The sequence below is a fragment of the Leptonychotes weddellii genome, chromosome 2 (genome assembly GCF_054177405.1).
Source record: "Leptonychotes weddellii isolate Sample4059 chromosome 2, ASM5417740v2, whole genome shotgun sequence".
NCBI lineage: Eukaryota > Metazoa > Chordata > Mammalia > Carnivora > Phocidae > Leptonychotes > Leptonychotes weddellii.
The window spans coordinates 104,207,667-104,226,610 of record NC_138370.1 but is presented as its reverse complement, the minus strand read 5'-3'; the positions used below and the strand labels follow the sequence as shown (position 1 = coordinate 104,226,610).

At 42.8% G+C, this 18,944-nt stretch overlaps 1 protein-coding gene across 2 annotated transcripts in view; it reads left to right on the top strand.

Annotated features, from left to right (window-relative positions):
* Positions 1-18,944, top strand: part of DAPP1 (dual adaptor of phosphotyrosine and 3-phosphoinositides 1) — a 47,861-nt gene that overhangs the window by 14,717 nt on the left and 14,200 nt on the right. For both annotated transcript variants that reach the window (XM_081812098.1, XM_081812097.1), the window contains exons 2-3: positions 4,971-5,093; positions 8,495-8,628. In XM_081812098.1, coding sequence (XP_081668224.1) covers positions 4,971-5,093; positions 8,495-8,628 — 257 coding nt within the window. The remainder of the gene's footprint in view (positions 1-4,970; positions 5,094-8,494; positions 8,629-18,944) is intronic.

Here is an 18,944-nt window from a genome sequence, read left to right as displayed (position 1 = left end):
TTATTCCCGCCCCTGAACAACTGTCACTCCAAATGTCACCATGCTTTAAATGGAGAAGTTTCTCTCTCTCTCTGTCCCCTTCTTCCTCCCTCCCACCCCCCGCAAGTGCTAGGTCAGTTCCGATGTTCAATAAACACTAGTGGAATGAATGAAAGGATAAAACAAATCATTAACAGGGCTATCTCTGGAGGTTGGATTAAAGAAGAAATTAACTGTTTTCTTTTTTTTCAAATTTTAGTTTCCCAGTTGATAGATGAATCTATTTTATTAGTGTTTTTTATATTAGATCAAACCAAATTAGGAAAATCTGATGGAGCTAAAGTCTCCCTTAACAACACCCTTCATCTTGGTTCCTTCCAGTATTTGAGTTTGGTGTGTATTTTTTTCAGACTTCTATTCTATGCTTTTACATATCTTTATATGTAAATGTGTATGTGTTGTATTATTTGCGTGGAGGGGAAAGATTTTTTAAAAAGAAGTGGTGTCATACCTGCCACTAGTTCTTGTAACTTGATAACATGTTTGGGATCTGTCAACCTTGATGTGTGCGCGTACACAAACATCTTCAGTGGGGGTGCACTTGGCTTCTGAGCAGGACAGTTTTCAGGTGGTCAGGACTGCATTGTTCTTTGTTGGAAGTTAAGCATTCCGGACACCCTCTCACCCTCCCCACCCCACCCCCACCGTTCCCCTCCCCACTCCCCCCCACCCCCCCCACACAAATGCTGGTAGCACTTGACCCCTTGCCCTCATCACTTGCCCTCATCAACAAAATGCTCTCAATGCCTTCTCACCTTCAGTTAACTTCTTACATAATCTTTTTCTATGGGCTCTCAACTTTGTTGATGGTAGATATTTAGGATGGCTCCAAATATTTACTCTCACCAACAACTCTGCAGTAACCACCTTTGTTCCTATTTCCTTCAGCTTACTTTTGAGTGTTTCACCAGGCAGACTCTAGAACAGGAATAGCTGGTCACATGCACATGTTCAGCCCACATGTGCTAGATTCCCCTCCAATCTTCTACCCTTACCAATAGTGGATGGTAATACCCATGGCCCTGTATTATTCAGTACTTAATACTGTCTAATTCTTCAAGGTTAGCCACTCTGGCAAGTGAAGAAAATATCACACTGTTGTCTTAATTTGCATTTCTTTGATTAGTATTGAGACTATTTGAAATTCATATTTCCTCTTTTATGAAAGACTTTCACTTTCTCTTCTGTATGTGTACGTATTTTAATTTTTACTACATATGATTTATAATCAGAAAAAATAATACACACTTTACCAAATAACTTAAGTGTCCTTCAAGGCCTACTCAGATTGGCTCATTCAAACAACAGTCTTGATCTTTCTTCCTGGAACCATTCTCTTGGACGTAGTTTGCAAAGTACTTGTCTTACCCTCCTGACTAAATTAATGGAGACTAGACTGGGGCTTTTCCATGTTTATTCCCTTTGACCTGCCTAGTATGATGCCTTGTGTAATGTCTGCAACAGATTTGAAGCTTAATAAATAAAGATTGGAATGATAAAAAGTAGAGAAAGTTGATTATGAGAAAACTATCAACTTTATTCTATTTTCAGCCTTTAGCTCTTTGTGGACATGGTCTTGAATGATCCTTACCGAAAGTGGATATAGTCCTATAAAGGACATGTGATGTTATTTGGATCTAGAGTCACTTCCCCGGAAGCTATGTTCATCAGAATTTCTAGGAAAGGAATACTTAGCTCAACCGAAAGAGGAAGGTCAGATGTTTGTGGAAGAGAACTTTGGGGAATGAGGATCCCATTGCCCCAGAGACATCATGAAATGTAAGAGGCTGCCTGGCAGTCTCTGTCTTAGATTGGCCCAGGCCCAGGACTCCATAAAACCCAAGGGCATAGCAGTAGTGACTCAACCAAGCTGCCATCCAGAAATTAACCTGTGCTGAGATGTTCCACATTTGAGCACAGTGTGATTCTCCCTGCTTTATGCTCCAGTATTTCTTGTGTGTTTATGATACATAGTTATTATTTAAAAGATGACCATAAAAAAATTCTTAGTAAAAACTGCCATCAAGTTGTAATTATCAGAAGAATTCTGTACATGTTTTCAGCACAGACTTCAGGTCTCACTGAAAAGAATCCAAGAGAATGTCCAAACCCTTTATGTTTTAGAATTTCATTAATCAAGTTTTATCACTTCAATTAAGTGATTTATTGGCTCAAACTGAATCTTATGTCAAAGTGTTCATCGAAAAATTAATTATTGGCATAATGTATTTAAGGACTTGTGACCTTGTGGAGATTTCACCTATCAAAAAGAATTAGAATTTTGGCTGTAACCGAACCTGAAGTTTTTTGTAGCTTCACTTTTTTTTTTTAAAGATTTTATTTATTTGACAGACAGACAGCGAGAGAGGGAACACAAGCAGGGGGAGTGGGAGAGGGAGAAGAAGACTTCCCGCCGAGCAGGGAGCCCGACTTGGGGCCTGATCCCAGGACCCTGAGGTCATGACCTGAGCCAAAGGCAGATGCTTAACGACTGAGCCACCCAGGCGCCCCTGTAGCTTCATTTTTAATTCCTCCAACTGTCCTTTTTTTTATTGGGCATAACTGACATACAACATTGTATTAGTTTCAGGTTCCAATTGTCCTTTGAAAGCATTTTGTAATGAGAAGATTTGAACTTGTCTGAATCAGTTCAATGAAGGGGGCTGCTTTGCACGTAAACAACTTAGTCGGTGTTCTTATAAAAATGTTTCTCCTTGCCGTTGCTTCCAGCCAGCAAATACATTTCTAATACAGGATGGGAGTTGCTGTGCCTCAAAGAGGAAATATGCTAAAGAAACATGTATTGGGAAATGCAGATTTAGAAAACAGCTTGGAGACCTATGTAGAAACTTCCTTCCACAGATGGTCTTACATGTACTGTTTATTATCAGGCTAAAGATTCATGCCACAGGGATGTCCCAGTAGACACCAGGGTGGTTAATGACAGCAGGAACCCTCACCCTCAGAGTAGGGCTCTTCCTTGAAGTTCTTTTTTTTTTTTTTTTTTAAGATTTTATTTATTTATTTGAGAGAAAGAGAGAGAGCAAGTGAGCACAAGTGGGGGCGGTGCGGAGGGAGAGGGAGAAGCGGGCTCCCTGCTCAGAGGGAGAAGCGAGCTCCCGATTCAGGGCTCGATCCCAGGACCCTGAGATCATGACCTGAGCCGAAGGCAGACGCTTAACAACTGAGCCACCCAGGCGCCCCTCTTCCTTGAAGTTCTCATACACTATCCATACCTCTTCATTGGCTCTTCGATCACTGGCATAGTGTAGTTGCCTGTGTCCCCTTCTCAGCTGCCCTGAGCAGCAGTAACTGTCCCCAGGACCTAGCTTCCTGTTATCCCAAATAAATTCAAGGTAATAAAAAATTATATTTGAGCCACAAGAAAATCACACCACTGAGGGTGTATCACAAGTTATGGCTTTGTGGGTCTCAGTGGTTTTATGTAACAACTACCATGTCCTGAGTTCTGCTGTTTGCCAGGCCTGTTTTGGCCATTTCATGTGTGTTAATGTGTGCAGTACTTACAACTGGCCTATGGGATATGGCTAGTGTGAATCCTGTTTTGGAAGTAAGAAAGCTGAGGCTCTGACTGGTTATGTAACTTGCCCAAGGTTGTGCAGCTGGTAGAGGGGTCTATCACCTGGATAGGACTCAGGCAAGCCAACTCCAGGGGCCGCAATCCCAACCCACCACACTGGACCACCTCTGGCGAGTCCTTAAAGAGACGTGTAAGATCTGTAATTAGGGGAAAGGAGCTAGGTGCAGATCAGTGTGCCTAGAATGCTCTTATTTCCACAGAATTAGGAGGTGGGGGGACGTACTAGAAAGCCTTTAGATGCATAGATGTCTCTGAGGAGGAAACACAGGAAAATGGTTGACTTTGGTATCCTCTGGGGAAGACAACAGGGGGACTGGGGATTCAGGGTGAGAACAAGGCTTTATTTTTACTGAGTCTTCTTTTTGAACTACTTGGGTTTTTTTTTTCTTCTACCCTGGATCCATGTTACCTTTTCTGAAACAAACTTTTTTCTAAACATATAGATCAATTTGAATCTCCTTGGGACTTCTCTGGCTCCTCAGATATTTGTCAGTTTGAAACACTGTCTGATGGGGTTTACATGTCAGCATCAAACATCTGAATTCCTTGTGTTCAACTTCATCTCACTCATGACCGTGGACTCCAGTGCAGTAGCTCAGTGCTTTGCCAACACTGCCAAGGGAGTACTGCACGTGCAAAAGAGGGCGTGAGCGAGAGAGCAAAAGAAAGAGAGAAAATTGGCCAAACCTTACTCTTACGGTTATTTTTGACTCGGACTTCGAAAAAAAAATTGTTGACACAGAAAGCTTGTATGTCTGTTTGCTAGGGCTGCCGTGACAAAGTGCCATAAAATGGGCGGTTTCAACAGCAGAAAGGTATTGTCTCCAAGTTCTGGAGGATCGGAGCCAGAAATCCAGGTGTCAGTTCCTTCCAAGAGTTGTAATGGAGGGATCTGTTCCAGCCCTTTCTTCTTGACTTGTAGATGGCCGTCTTCGCGTTCCCAGGGCATTTTCCCTGTTGGCAAGTCTGTCTCCGAATACGCCCCTTTTGTAAGAAGACTGGGCTAGGGCCCACCCTAAATGACCTCATTATAACTTGCTAAAGGCAACCCTATCTCCAAATAAGGTCTCATGCTGAGGTACTGGGAAAATTCAACGTACGGATTTTCAGGACACAATTCAACCCATAACCCTCCTATTCGCCAATTCTCTCTACTCTCCCCTCAGCCTGGCCCAGAGAGTTCCTTGTCCTGATGTTTGGGCTGAGAGTTTGGTCTCTGGGCTACCTATGGTGGAGAATATTGCTGAGGTCATCTTGGAGAGGAAAACCAAGTGAAGGAAGAGTCACCTGCGGTGAGTCCCGAGTGAAAGTGTGGTTCTTTCCTTCCTAGGTGGTATCACGGCAACCTCACACGCCACGCGGCCGAGGCTCTTCTCCTCTCAAACGGATGTGACGGAAGCTACCTTCTGAGGGACAGCAATGAAAGGACCGGGCTGTATTCTCTCTCTGTGAGGTAGGTTGCTTACGAACTCTATGAATTCAGTGTCGTCCCATCTCTTCCTTACACGGCCGTTGACTTTATCATCACACTCACGTTGCCAGATAACAACATTCTTACATTGCCAGAAAAAGATTCTCTTGACTCCTGGTAGACCTGCAGCTCTAAGGATTCCAAGCTCCGAATGGCAGACTGTAAGAAACATTCTTCCTCCTTCCCTCAGCAGGGAAGAAAATGTGAGAGCTGAAGGACACTTTATGAATTGTTTAATGTCTCGCTTGCCTGTTGGAGAAACTGAAACCCAAAGTGCTAAAGTGTCTTTGTACCCCATAAATCAGCGATAGAAACAGCGCCGGAATCCAAATCCCTGAAACCTGGCCCAGTGCCCTTTTAATATTCCTTGCTTCCCCTGGAAAATCAGAACGATTTGTGATTGTGCAGCGTTCATAATCGCAAACTCAAGCAGGCAGTAAGGCAAATTTTAAGTTTTTTTTCCCTATAAATGGCCCGACCTTTCTCCAAGCTCCACTTCCTCTGAATGTTAATGAAATTAATCCAGTCCCTGTGCAGCCCAAACCTGTGATGGCCCAGTCCTTCCGGGATCTCTCTCCTCCCCTGCTTCCTCCTGGCTGGCCTCCTGATCAGGAAAGATGACCTTGCCAGGTGATAACCCCGGGGAGGCGTTGGTTCTCGGGCAGCATCTGTCACCTTGGCTTCTGCGGGCATGTGGCAAGTCTGTCTGGGTTTATGGGACGTTGCCCTCTGCTTAGACTAGGGATGTGAGGACCCCGTCACTAACTCGGTAGCAACATCTACACTCCTTTCTCTAATGCATCCTCTTTTCATCCAGTTTAGAGACCGTTTTTGTTCTGCTTTGTTTTTTTAAGTCTCCTCTCACTCCGAGAGGGGGAAAAACTGGCTTCAAAATATTTCCCTACATAATTGATGGCAGGTGTCTATGAGCTCAAAACCCAAGAATTAATTTATTTTATCTTCTCTTTGTGCTTCTGGACTTCCATATTTTCTATGCCACTTAACGAATTACCCCAAACGTTGTGGCTTTAACAACTACATTGATTATCTCACAGTTTCTGTTTGTCAGAAGCCCAGGCGGGCTCTCCAGTTTCTCTGCTCAGGCTCCTACCAGGCTGAAACTAAGATGCTGGCTGAGGCTGTGGTTCAGCTGGGACTCTGCGTCCTCTTCCTTCATTCTCTTCTTTTTTGCTTCATTCCTTTTCATTCATTTCCTTGCTGCTGTAGGACTGAGCTCCCCATTTTCCATCTAGCTATTGGCCAGGGACCAGGGTCAGCTTCTGGAATCCACCCACAGCCCCCTGCCAAGTAGCTTCCACAGGCAGTTCACAGCATAGATGTTAGCTTCCTTCTAGACCAGCAAGAGCGTGTCTCTCTCATCTCCTCTCCTGTGACCAGCCAGAAAGAACTCTTTGCTTTTACCAAGACTCTCATGTGATTAAGTCGGGCCCACCTGGACAATCTCCCTATTGTCCGGTCAGCTAATGTGGAGCCTGAATTATCTGCAAAATCCCTTCATAGCAGCAACTACACTAGCATTTTATTGAATAAATGGGAAAAGGTGGATGTAGTCCAGGGACTGAGAATCGGGGTCATGATAGATGGCTGCCTGCCACACCTTCACTCCTGGGAGCAGAAGTGTAGAGGCCGACTCTTAAGGGCAGTGGGAGAAATCAGTGGGAGGGTGATGGGGTAAATAAGAGGGTCGTTGAGAAAACACACATATGCAGGAGCACACATTCATTAACATTTTTCATGTTACTCTGCTACATTTTGCTTAAGATTTTTCTAAATAACATTTAGGGAAAAGTATTAATCAGACATGAAATTCTGCTTGGGTGGAAGCAGGAATGGTGCTTTCTCTGATGGATAGCAAAGGTGAAAATCTCATCAGGTGGTTAGGCTGCAAATCCTTATTAAAGGATCTCCCCAAAATCACAAACAAACCTGTGGAAGTATTGGATCAAAGAATGTTAACTTTTCACCTGTAGATGTCTCATCTGAACAATTAGATCAGAAGCTTCTTACAATTAGGTGGCATATATATATCACATCTGTACAAAAATGCAAAATATAACTCACTAATTTCCAAGACAAGCACTTGGAAATGCTGTTAGAAGAAAAAAAATAAATATCCACCAACAGAGGTGACAGGAACCACAGCCTGGATCAAAAGAATGGCTGACTTTACTCATTCATTGGTTCACTTCCTTAACACTAAGTATTAGAGAGCCTCCGGTCTATGCCGACTAAGTTGATGAGTGTTGTAGAAGATCCAGACTTTGCTCTGAGGAAGTATCGCCCAGGGACCGTGGGACGCTGCACAGGGAGCTCTCTACAAGGTAGAGTGCAGTAACCCATGGGAAAGAAAGCAAGATCAGTGCTTGGATGGCTGAAGAGAGCGAAGCAGGTAACTCAGGATGGAAGTATCATTCAGTGATTGTCAGAGTAGGTGGTATTTGAACTGACGCTTGATCAGAAACAAAAGGGATGATGTTGCAGGTGAAGGGAACTGTAAGAGCTGAGGGACAACAGTAGAAACTTCTAGAACTGTAGGTCCACTTGGATTAGAGCAGCAGTTCTCAGGGTCCCCAGACCACCTGAGACCGTGTTAAGGGTGCAAATTCCAGGGCCCCATACTTTGGAAGTACTGAACCAGGAATTCAGGGAGTAGGGTCTAGAAATCTGGGTGTTAACAAGCCCTCCAGGTGATTCTGATTTCTGACGTGTGCTAAAGTTGGAGCAGGCCATTCATAGAGAAGAGAGGAATAATGGGAGTCAAATAATATATATCTATGTATGTATATGTATATAAATAATATATATAATTTATATATAACTATATATACTTATAATTTATAATTTATTTAATGCTCTGCTTCATTCCAAAAGTGAGGTGGAAAATGACATTGTAGGAAATTGAGTATTTTATTCAGTAGGCAGTGGAACCAGCATGGCAAGAAAAGGGTGGGGCTCACACAACTAATTAAGTGACAGAAGCAGAATTCAGACTGGCTCCCAAACAAGTAAGATTGAGAGAGAGAAGAGCCAAAAAGAAGCCGGGGAGATTTCTATCATCCCTATTCTCTGCCGGTCTTAAACATGTGCCCTTGAAGGGGGTACCATTCAAGGACCCTCTTGGTAAGTCAGACAGTGCACAGGGAGAATCGTCTCTTGTCTTCCATTACAGTGAAAAATTGAGAAGAGCTCTGCCAAGAAAAAAACCACCAAAAAACTAGTGCTTTAAAAACGCCAGTGGTTTCAATAATTGTGTTGTAATTCTCAGTTTTTAGAAGGGTTTAATGGTGAGGCTAGTACCTAGCATCTTCAAAAAAAGATATTCATTTGTTAAATAACCTTAAGCATTTCTTTTTCCCTTTCAGAGCCAAAGACTCTGTCAAACACTTTCATGTTGAATATACCGGATATTCATTTAAATTTGGCTTTAATGAATTCTCATCTTTAAAGGATTTTGTCAAGCATTTTGCAAATCAGCCTTTGATTGGAAGTGAGACAGGTAAGCAATTATAGATACTTAACCTAGGAGACATTGTTTCAGGATGGAGGAGGGACAGGGAGGATTTCATTAAGTAGCTGTCACTTCTGTTGAATTATGTGCTTATGATACATAATGATATATGTTTAGAAACAATTTTTTTCCAATTATCGTGCCATATGCTACATTAATGAATTATATATAGAGATATATGCATATATCTATCTATCTATATATATATATATCAGTATTATCATTAGGAGAAAACAATATGCTTTGTACAAAGGAGATAGTTTTCTTAGAATGTGTTATTTAATGGACTGGTTTAAAGTACCAATTTTTTAAAAATAGTCTATTCATTTTATAACAATAATCAACAAAGAAAGAAGAAAGGTTAGAACAACTTTTTGATTCCTCATAATTTTAGGTATGGGCAGTTTGCATATTGGGGAAACCCATTACATAATTTTGAGCATTTTAAAAATAAAATTCTTACTTAAATTTCCACAAAGATCACTGAATATTGCAAATATTGACTAGAAATTGCTCTCTTGAGGGAGGCCTTTATTTTACCATAAGATTCTGTTTCTATCGTCATGGTTTTTGTAAGTTTTTACACTGGACTTGAAGATGGATGGAAAATTTTGAATTTTCCTGTTTGAGTGGTTAAAGTCAAACTAGAATATTCAAGTTCAAAAAAAACCCCCCAAAACACGCTAGCTTGGTATTTGAATTATCTAACTTGATTTTCTGTACCAGTTCAATAAAGTAAGCAGATCAGCCCTATATTTGTGATACAGAATCACAATTTTATGTGACCTAAGTGATGATAACTCTCAGTTAATCAAAAGTTGGGCAATTCCAGAACTTGTGGCAGAAGAGGAACTCAAGACTTAGCACCTCTGTTTTACCGTGAATTTGTACATGTTTTCTTGGGAAACATTGCCAGTGGGCTCTTCGTTAACTTCACTGTGGGGAGAGATGCCATCACTGGTTTTTCCTTCTCTGCTGTTTCTGTGGCCTGGATAGACCCTGATATGAATCATACAGTATCAAGTGTAGATGAAAAGCACAGTGGAAACCACAAAATAGTTGCCTTGCTTTATACTGACCGCACAAGGCGTATAATAGAAGATTGCAGACTATGAAATTGAAGCTCTAATTTTTTTTTTCTGTTGGAACTTCTTCCAGTCGGCCCTGAAAATCACTTCACCATTTAACCAGCAGTGGTTCTCGTAAACACATGGCAGGTGGGAATGTATTATTTAATTTCCATCGCTCCTTTGGCATTGGCAAGCTTTTCAATTTCTCAAATCCCTTCACTGCAGACTTACTTCCTACTTGTTTCCAACCCTATGCGCAATTTTATTCACTTCTCAGTCACTAGAAATTGAGAAGAGATTTTTGAAGCGAAAGACTTCGTTTTATCTGCCTCTGCTGGTGTCCTCCTCCACATCCCCCAGGTCCTGATACGGTGCATGACACTTTGGGTGAACGAGTGGATGAGTGGATGGATAACTCTGAGAGGGAACTCTGTGTAGCCTCAAAGCCATGATAAATGTTATCTTGCAGCCTTCTTTCTTCCTCCAAGCAACGTCAGCTTCCTCCTTTTAAAGTCTCCTCCTAGACTCTGTTTTTAACCCTTTGGATCATTCTCTGTGTTTCTTCCTGAAGTTTCTCCAAGTTAGGGAAAAGGTGCACACTCTATCTATCGACACATTTCAAAAAACTTTAAGACCAAAGTGAAGGTAGTGGTTTCTGGTTGAACTTTTCTGGCACAGGCCCAATCTCCAGGCAAGAGGATCACCTAAGACTTTGCCAAAGTCAAGGCTCCTTGACATTGAATTCAGGACAATGAAATTTCCTGTAAATACGTTCAGTTTCCCTGTAAATACATTAATCTAACTAAAGAAGGTTTACCATTAATCCATTAGGGATTGTAAAAAAAAAAAAAAAATGTATAATCCTGACTCTATGGTAGTTTTATCCAAAGCTAAAGTTTGCTGTATCATTAACATTAACCATAACTACTTTATGTATTGCACTAAAACTCAGGAAACTAAGATTTTTATCCTCTCTGCTGCATCTTCTCTGTTCCATCATTATCCAACAGAGAATTTGCCATTATTTGAACCCTTGTCACAGGTGCCTGATGCTTATGGGTATGTACTTGCCTTACTAACTGCCAGCCCTTGAGTTAGATTCCACTGCCCCTGAAATAGTCCTCTTTTTTTTTTTTTTTTTTACACAAAGACAATTATCTGTCCCAGCCAGATGAAGGCAAAGCCACTGAGGCTGGGGACAAGGGGAAAAACCCATGACAAGTGAGTGTTCTAGTTTTGCCCCTCTGGGAGTAATAGGCCTTAGGAAACAAGATAAGGTGCTGAAGTCATGATGACTCGTAAGCCCAGCAGATTTTCAGAAGCCACAGTCAGCACTGTGACCTGTGAATAACAGTGAATGGAAACCAGGATGCCACCTTCTAAAAATAGGTCTCTTCTTACTCAGGTAAGTATTGGCTCCTGGTGTTGACCCCCCAGTGATCAGGAAACCTCCAGGCTGATGATTTCTTGTTCACCATCAGATGAAGTGCAAATTCCTAAAGTTTTCATTTGATTAAAGATTACCAAGGGAAGTATTTGCCTGCATGATGGATGAGGCCTGCCAGGGTTCTCACCTTCAGATCCTAGGAATGGAAAGGACTCGAACTGGGTATGTCAGCCCACTCCTTTTAGCCCAGACCCCCATCAGGCCAGCATCCCTCTGCAGTGCCTGGGGAGTGAGTTTTTTTAAGAGAGATTTCCCCACACTTATCCACTGGCCGGGATGGCCTTACCTTCTAGGGCAACGAGGCGGGGGGTGGGGGTGGGGTGGGGCGGGGAACCTCCAAATAACCAATAGCCTTTCACTTCGCCTTACAGCTATACATAATATAGAGGGAAACCCAAGTTTCCCTTAGGCTCTAGGTCCTAAGAAAATCTTTGTACTCAGGAGACGTCAAAGTGTTAACCTCAAGGGAAGAATACTATTTTAAGATATCTTTTTTCCTATTCTATTCCTATTTTCTACTCTTTAAACTCTCAGGATTTCTGTTTCCTAATCAGAAGAGTGAAGATTTCCTAAGCAAGATCTAAGCCTCCTGACAGCCTCAATATTCTATTATTATAATTTCCCTTGCTATAATCTGCATTTAACCTTTCCAGTCTCCATGAAAGTTTCTGTTCCCTCTAATTTCTCTCTATTGACACCCATAAACACTCTTAAGATATATTCAGAAAATCCCAATCATTTCCCAAGTATATCATAGAGACATCTAACATGTTCTCTTCCTGTACTTTCCTCAGTGGCTCGTTTATCTTCTAACATATTGCATAATTCACTTTTTAAAAAATCTTTGCAAAAAAAATTAAAAATAAAAAAAAATCTTTGCTGTAGTACGTAAGTCCCATGAAAAGAGGGATTTTTGTCAGTTTCATACCCTGATCCTACATCCCAGTACGTAAAAGAATAAATGCTACTAATTATCCACAACATCTCATCGTGTCATGTTGGTTTCCCATTCATCCCATTGCCAAAGCCTGCATTGCAATGCACATGGCAACACGGCAACCAGCGAACTTCTGGCAATTAATTTTTGCTTCCAAAATTTATACAGAGCATCATTTGAAATGATGCTAGGTGTTGTATGTATGTTCGGTAATGATTAAGTTCAGAATTTGACTCTCACTTGTAATCATAGGCTGCTATGTAAAACTTCCTTCATATGTGTACATGGCTTCTAAATTCAACTCAAATAGACTTGGAAATTTGAGACTTTTTTATTAGCATGGATATGTTTGGTCCATTATCCATTTTTACTGAATCCTCTTGTAATTAGCTAAGTTTCATATATATAATCTTGAAAATTTAGACAGCATTTAATTTTTATTTTATTTTATTTTATTTATTGGAGAGAGAGAGCACGCACGCACAAAGGAGCAGGGGAGGGAGAGGGGGAGGGGGAAAGAGAGAGGGAGAGAGAAGGGGAGGGAGAGGGAGAAACAGATTCCTTGCTGAGTGTGGAGTGCACAGCCCGATGCGGGATTCTGTCCCAGAACCCTGAGGTCATAATCTGAGCCCAAGTCAGATGCTTGATGGCCTGAGCCACCCAGGCGGACCTAGACAGCATTTATCTTAAGTGTCCAAATATTATTAGAACAAAACTCACCTTTCCTATTACCTTTTGTTTCGATCAGAATACTTCTGTATATGAAATAGTTATATACAATGTATTATAGGAATTACTGTGCTGTGACTTTAATCACCTACCCAGCATGAAAACAAACGATACAAGTCGAGTGCTATGTTTGTGCTTACCCTTTATAATAATTGGTTCTCAGTTTTGAAGATCCTATCTGGTTCTCTCTTAAATGTCAAATTTCCACTTCTCTTTTTGTCTTGATGTGGGGATTCCCAACCTCTTGATAACTGCTATAGTTATTATTATTTTATTTTGTAACACCAGCCTTTTTACCCAGGTGGCATTTAAGAATAATTAAGTTGAAATTAATTGTAGTTTGAGACTTGTGTGACATTTCTGAAAACAATTGGTGACAGCTCAGAATTCTGCCAAACCACAACCAAGAATCACTTCTTTAGTTTATGTTCGCCAAAAAAGGAAATTTTCTTGCTCTGTAGTGAGGCATGATCGAAAAGGAAAAAGCAGACAGGGAAGGGAAGCGACATCCGTGGAGTGCTCACTGTGTTCTTAGCGTTCTATCAGATGTTTTCACATATACCAAATTCTTGAATCTTCTGAACCACCCGCCATCATGTGAAAGTGGTCCCATTTTCAGAGGAGGCAATCAGAACTTAGACATTCTGAGTTATTTGGCCAAGGGGGCCCAGCTGGCAAGCATCAGAGCTGCGAGCGGGATCCAGGCCAACCTTGCTCTGAAGCGTAGGGGCTTTCCATTCACCCTACGTCTCCTGGTCTACCCGTGACACGGCAGCATGCGGTCACCACGGCACAGTGTGACCTCGAGTGGGTTTGGATGGGAAGATCCCGGCCACCGTGACCTAAGAGAATGTTTGTAGGACATGGCGGGGCTCTCCCCCAGGCTCTTCCTTAAGGTCTGTAATGATATTTTTGGTATGTGATGTAAAGCTATCGTTCCAAAGTATGTGACTCAGTTTGAGCGTCTGTCTTTGTATTTACTGCTGTTCTTATTTTATTTACATGAATGGCCTTTTGAGAAATTACACTGGAGGAAATCTTAGAAAAAGGTCAACTAGAAAACATACGTAGGCCCATCTTATTTATGTCCCTCCAGAAAGGATACAAAACAGCCTCTGTAAATACAATCAGGTAAAATAAAATGTAAAGTTTGAATGGGAAGGTGGAAGAAAGGGAAACTGAGGCACAAAGATACAGTGACCCCAGGAGGAAAGTACTTCAAATGGATAGTGTACTTTTACAGGAAACAGGCCACATCTCTGGTTACCAAACGTCCTGGTATTTCTTGCTCCTGCCTTGGGCCTGGGTGTTCAACTAGATTTATGGGCTATTAGAATGGGAAGGGAGCCCATAGACCATCTCATTTTTCCTCTACAAATGAAGAAACTGAGGCCTGGTGAGAAATGTTGAGGTAAAAACTCACATCTCCATTCCTCAAGCTGCCTCCTAAAGAACCCATTTCTTTGAATTTTGATTCCTATATATGCTCTCTTGCCCACAATGGAGTATATTTCACAGGCCATAGAGAGTTTCCATGGTGTGGCCACTGTGGCTGAGAATAATATGATATAATGAGTAAACACATGAACTCCCCGTTCAACACCAGTGTCTACCACTCCCCAGCTGGATGTCCTTGGGCAAATTATGTAACCTCTCTAAGATTCAGTTTCATCATCTTATAAAGTAGAGCCGATGATCTAATAGTTCATGTCTTAATAGGTCATGACTTGCTGGTGAAGATTGAATGAGATTAGGTATGTAAGACTATAAAAATAATTTTTAGCATGGCATAAATAATCATTATTATTGTCTTTTAATGAAGCATTTTTATGGTAATTCACTCCATCATATTTTTGCAAGAGCTGTACCTTCTTTGGTAGATCATGAAGAGTTAGTGAGAGACGACTGAATGTGAGTTTATCAAATGTTTATGTCATCTCCAAATTTTAAGCCAGTTCCACAGTGGATTCAGATGAAAGGTCAGATCAAGTGACCACTCCAAAAAGAGTGAGCTGACTTGACTTGAGTATTTTAACAGAATCTTCTGACCTGGGTGACTGACCTGCTTCTCATTCCTCTGTGTTGTTCTCCCTGGGAGACTGGAAATGGAAACTTAAAAGCCCCTGTATAAGTAAATGAACATAGTTTCACCAGCACCATTTTATGATGGGTTCGAGTTCCTTTGCAGAGCAGGTTGCAAAGAAGAAAGGACAAAGATCTTGAATATTCCTGTCATTCCCTCTAGAAAGCCACTTCCCACTGGCAGGAGGTGACCGAGGAATCTGCCATGGACATGCCAGTTGCCAAGCTTGTTTTCTGAACCCGAGGGCAATAACAAAACACGGATGGATGTGGTCTTATTTTAATTTAATTCAACAAATATGTATGGAGTGCCAACTATGAGCTGCACATTATTAGTATTGACAATAGAGCGATGAACCAGATATCGTCCTCACCCTCAAACACCTTACCATCTGGCTGAGAAACCTGATGGGTACGCAGGTGCTTTAGTGCATAAAAGTTTCCCTTTTAAGAGCTATGTGTGCTCTTGAACTACTCTCTATTGCAGATATCATCCCAGTGCCTGAGGTTTGAGGCTGTTCTTACTGTGTTGCTGAGGTCCTGCAGGGATACAAGCCAGGGAGTGCTTCCATGCAATGTCACAATGTCGCATACAGAGTGGGTGTCCTGTAAGTTAACAGTGCAGCCAAAGCAAACTGAAAAGCCTGCCTTGGTCCTGCTCTGATCACCTCAAAAAGGTACCTCCACGGAGCGCTTCTGAAACCAGGTTTCACGTCAAAGGCAGGAAACAACAATCTCCTTCATGTAGCTCAGAAACTGAAGTGAAACTTGCAGCCAGGTTTCCTCTCTCCTCCCTCTACCAGCCCCTGCCTCCTGTGGCTTTGTATCTGAATTTTCCAACCAAATCCTGGAGTTAATTTGGCCTGAGTATCACTCACCCCGAGTTCCTCCTTTAGGGAGCCAAGGCCCTACCTTGGACCTTAGGTGGAAATATAATGAGTCTGTGATGGCTACATTTTCTAAGTTTCTTTTGATTGCAAATGACAGAAACTAACCTTGGCTAGTTGAATTTAAAAAAACAAAACCGAAAAAACGGGAGGAGAGTAGTACAGGGAGAGAAGTGGAATATATATATATTTTTTTTTTTTTGGTAAGGATATTAGTATTCTGTCCCAGAATGAGCATCAAGAGACAATAAAGAATCAGCCTCATGATCACGGCAACTCTGAAGCTTTCAGCGAACTGAAAAGCCTCCCTTCGTCCCGCTCTGATCACCTCAAAAATGTACCTCCACCGAGAGTTTCTGAGATCACGTTTTATGTCAAAGGCAGGAAAAAACAGTCTCCTTCATGTAGCTCAGAAACTGGAGTTAGTGGGTCTTCTCTCCAGAGAAGTAACTAAGTAGATCCCCGGGAAGTGAGTCCCGTGAGTGCACCCGGGTGAGGTGTTTGTGGGGGGACGCCCAGGGTCTGTGGGGATCTACCCTGGTGTACAAGGATGCAGCAGTCTCTGTAGAAGGGGAAATCATCGTAAGCCCAGCAGCCTTGCCAAGAAGTCCATGTATTGTTTTCTCCTTGCGCAAAACCGTCAGCTAAGAAGACCGGTCTTTAGGAGGCGGGCCTGTCGGTGGGAGCTATCATTTTATAAGCAGACTGCCATTTTCTTCGTTCCACCATTCAATCTAGCCTCATTCATGGTCTTACTAGTTAAAATCGATCTATACTCAATTCTGCTTTCCTGTTGACTCATTATCATTTCCCTCAGTTTAGCTTTTGTTGGTTCAACTTCAGAAGAGGTTTTCGAAATAGAATATGGCTCCCCCCAGTGGAGATTTGGACAGCTGTACTTGATGTTGTGGTCCTGTCCTCGTCCCGGGGCGGGGTGGTCGTGGCCCTGGGAGGCTGCCTCCTCCCAGGCTCTTCTCTGAATTACTGTGGCATTCATTTGTCCACTCACTGATCAAGTTATGTGAGCACCTCTGTCAGGAGGTGGGGATAAAAAGATAAACTTGGCACCATACCTGCTCTGAAGAGACTCTCAGGGGTGGGAAATGCACCTGTTGAAAAGGCAATGGCTTTATAATACCAAGCGGGTCCAGCATGTGGCTCAGGTAGCCCTCCTGCCCAGAGATCCTTACACGGAACACAACTGGCCCCCAAGGCTATGCTTACCTCCCAGGCGCTGATACGTGGTAGTCAAGAATGCCTCCCCCCTCAAAAAGATGCCCATCTCTCTCCCTGCACCTGTGAATATGTTATGTTACATGGCAAGAGGGAATTAAGTTTGTAGATGGAGTTAAGACTACTAGTCAGCTGACTTTGGATGGGGCGGTGATCCTGGGTTTTCCAGGTGGTCCCACTGTAATCATAAGGGTCCTTATAAGTGAAAGACGGGGGCAGTAGGGGGAGACCCAGACACATGGCCGTGTGGGCAGGCCTCACGCACACCATTGCTGGCTTTGAAGTTGGAGGAATGGTGCCACGGGGGAAGGAATGGCGGCAGCCTCTAGAAGCTAGAAAAGACAGGGAGTGGATTCTCCCCTAGAGCCTTTCCAGAAGGAAAGTAGCCCTGCCAACACCTTGATTTTAGATTAGTGAGACCCATTTCAGACTTCTGACCTCCAAAACTGTGAGGTAATAAATTCGAGTTGTTTTAAGTCCCTACGGTGGTGGTGATTTGTTACAGAAGAACTACGGGTAGTTTGCTCGGTTACGTGCAAAACCAGGATCGACTAGGCACATCTTTCCGAAGCATCATTTAAAAAATTATTTTCACGTTAAACATATGGAAAAGGATGAACATTTTTGCATCATCTTTGAAGAGAAAGCATGAGAGTTCACATTTTTTCTAACTTGAAAACTGCTTTGAGCCCTGGGCTCCAGGCCCCTCTCCTCCACCGTCGGACGGAAGGGTTTAGGAGGCGCCCATGCGTCGTAAGAGCTGCCGTCCGTGGCTACGAGACTGCCATTTTCATTCTTGGCAGAATGTCACACACGGGTCTTTTTTAACTCGACATTTAAAAATGCATGTTCCAGAGATGCAATCATTGGGTTTTCATTTAAGAAGTTAAAAATACTTTATATCAAAGCATAATAACATCTCACATTTTCATAATCCTTTCACAAACACTTTTTATCCGGTGCTTCAAACAGCCTTGTGAAGAAAGGGCAATCATTCTTAGGCGTCCGAGGAGGAAACAGAAGCTAGAATGACTGTCCAGGGTCAACAGGTACCGAGTGGCAGTGGTGGCTCTTTCTGTGAGGCCATGGTGACCGCCGGGCACATCGCGGCGGCGGGGGGGATCTCTGGGGCGGGGGCACCTTGGAGCCAGACCCACGTGCACGAGCATCTGGCACGTTATGATGGTGTCACACAGCCCCTGAGCCCGTACAACGGCTGCTCTTGATTTAGGCGTCTCTGCTTTCATTATGACTCCAACACGAAACCTGTCGCTGGCCCCTTGTCCTGATATGACTGGAACTGTTCTCATGAAAGGATCACATTGACAAGAGAGCGCTGACAATGTACAAGCGCGGGACCGAGGCTTCAGATACCTGTGAAAGCCATTTTTCATTGTCATCCCAGTCATACGGGTGTGAACTGGATGCAGCAGAAGGAGGCCAGAGTCTCCAAGGTCAGAGACCCTCTCCTGGCTTTTCTCAGTGCTCCTTTTCAAGTGACAGTGGGGCGTCCCGTGGGCCCGCTATCAGAGGCCACCGTTGGGTTTTCGCGGTCAGTACGTCGTGCATACTTGAGCACCGAGCACCGTAGAATCATTTGGCTTTGTTTGTAGGTGTATTATTATTATCATGTGCTTTTTAACTGCAGAGGTGGTCGCTCTCTGTCCTCATTGTCCCTCTTACTCCAGTTCAAGGTCTATACTTTTTTTTTTTTTAAGATTTTATTTATTTATTTGAGAGAGAGAGACAGAGCATGAGCAGGGGGGAGAGGCAGAGGGAGAAGCAGGCTCCCCGCTGAGCAGGGAGCCCGATGCGGGGCTCTGTCCCAGGACCCTGAGATCATGACTTGTACCGAAGGCAGACAGTTAACTGACTGAGCCACCCAGGCGCCCAGGGTCCACACTTTCTGTAATCTTTCG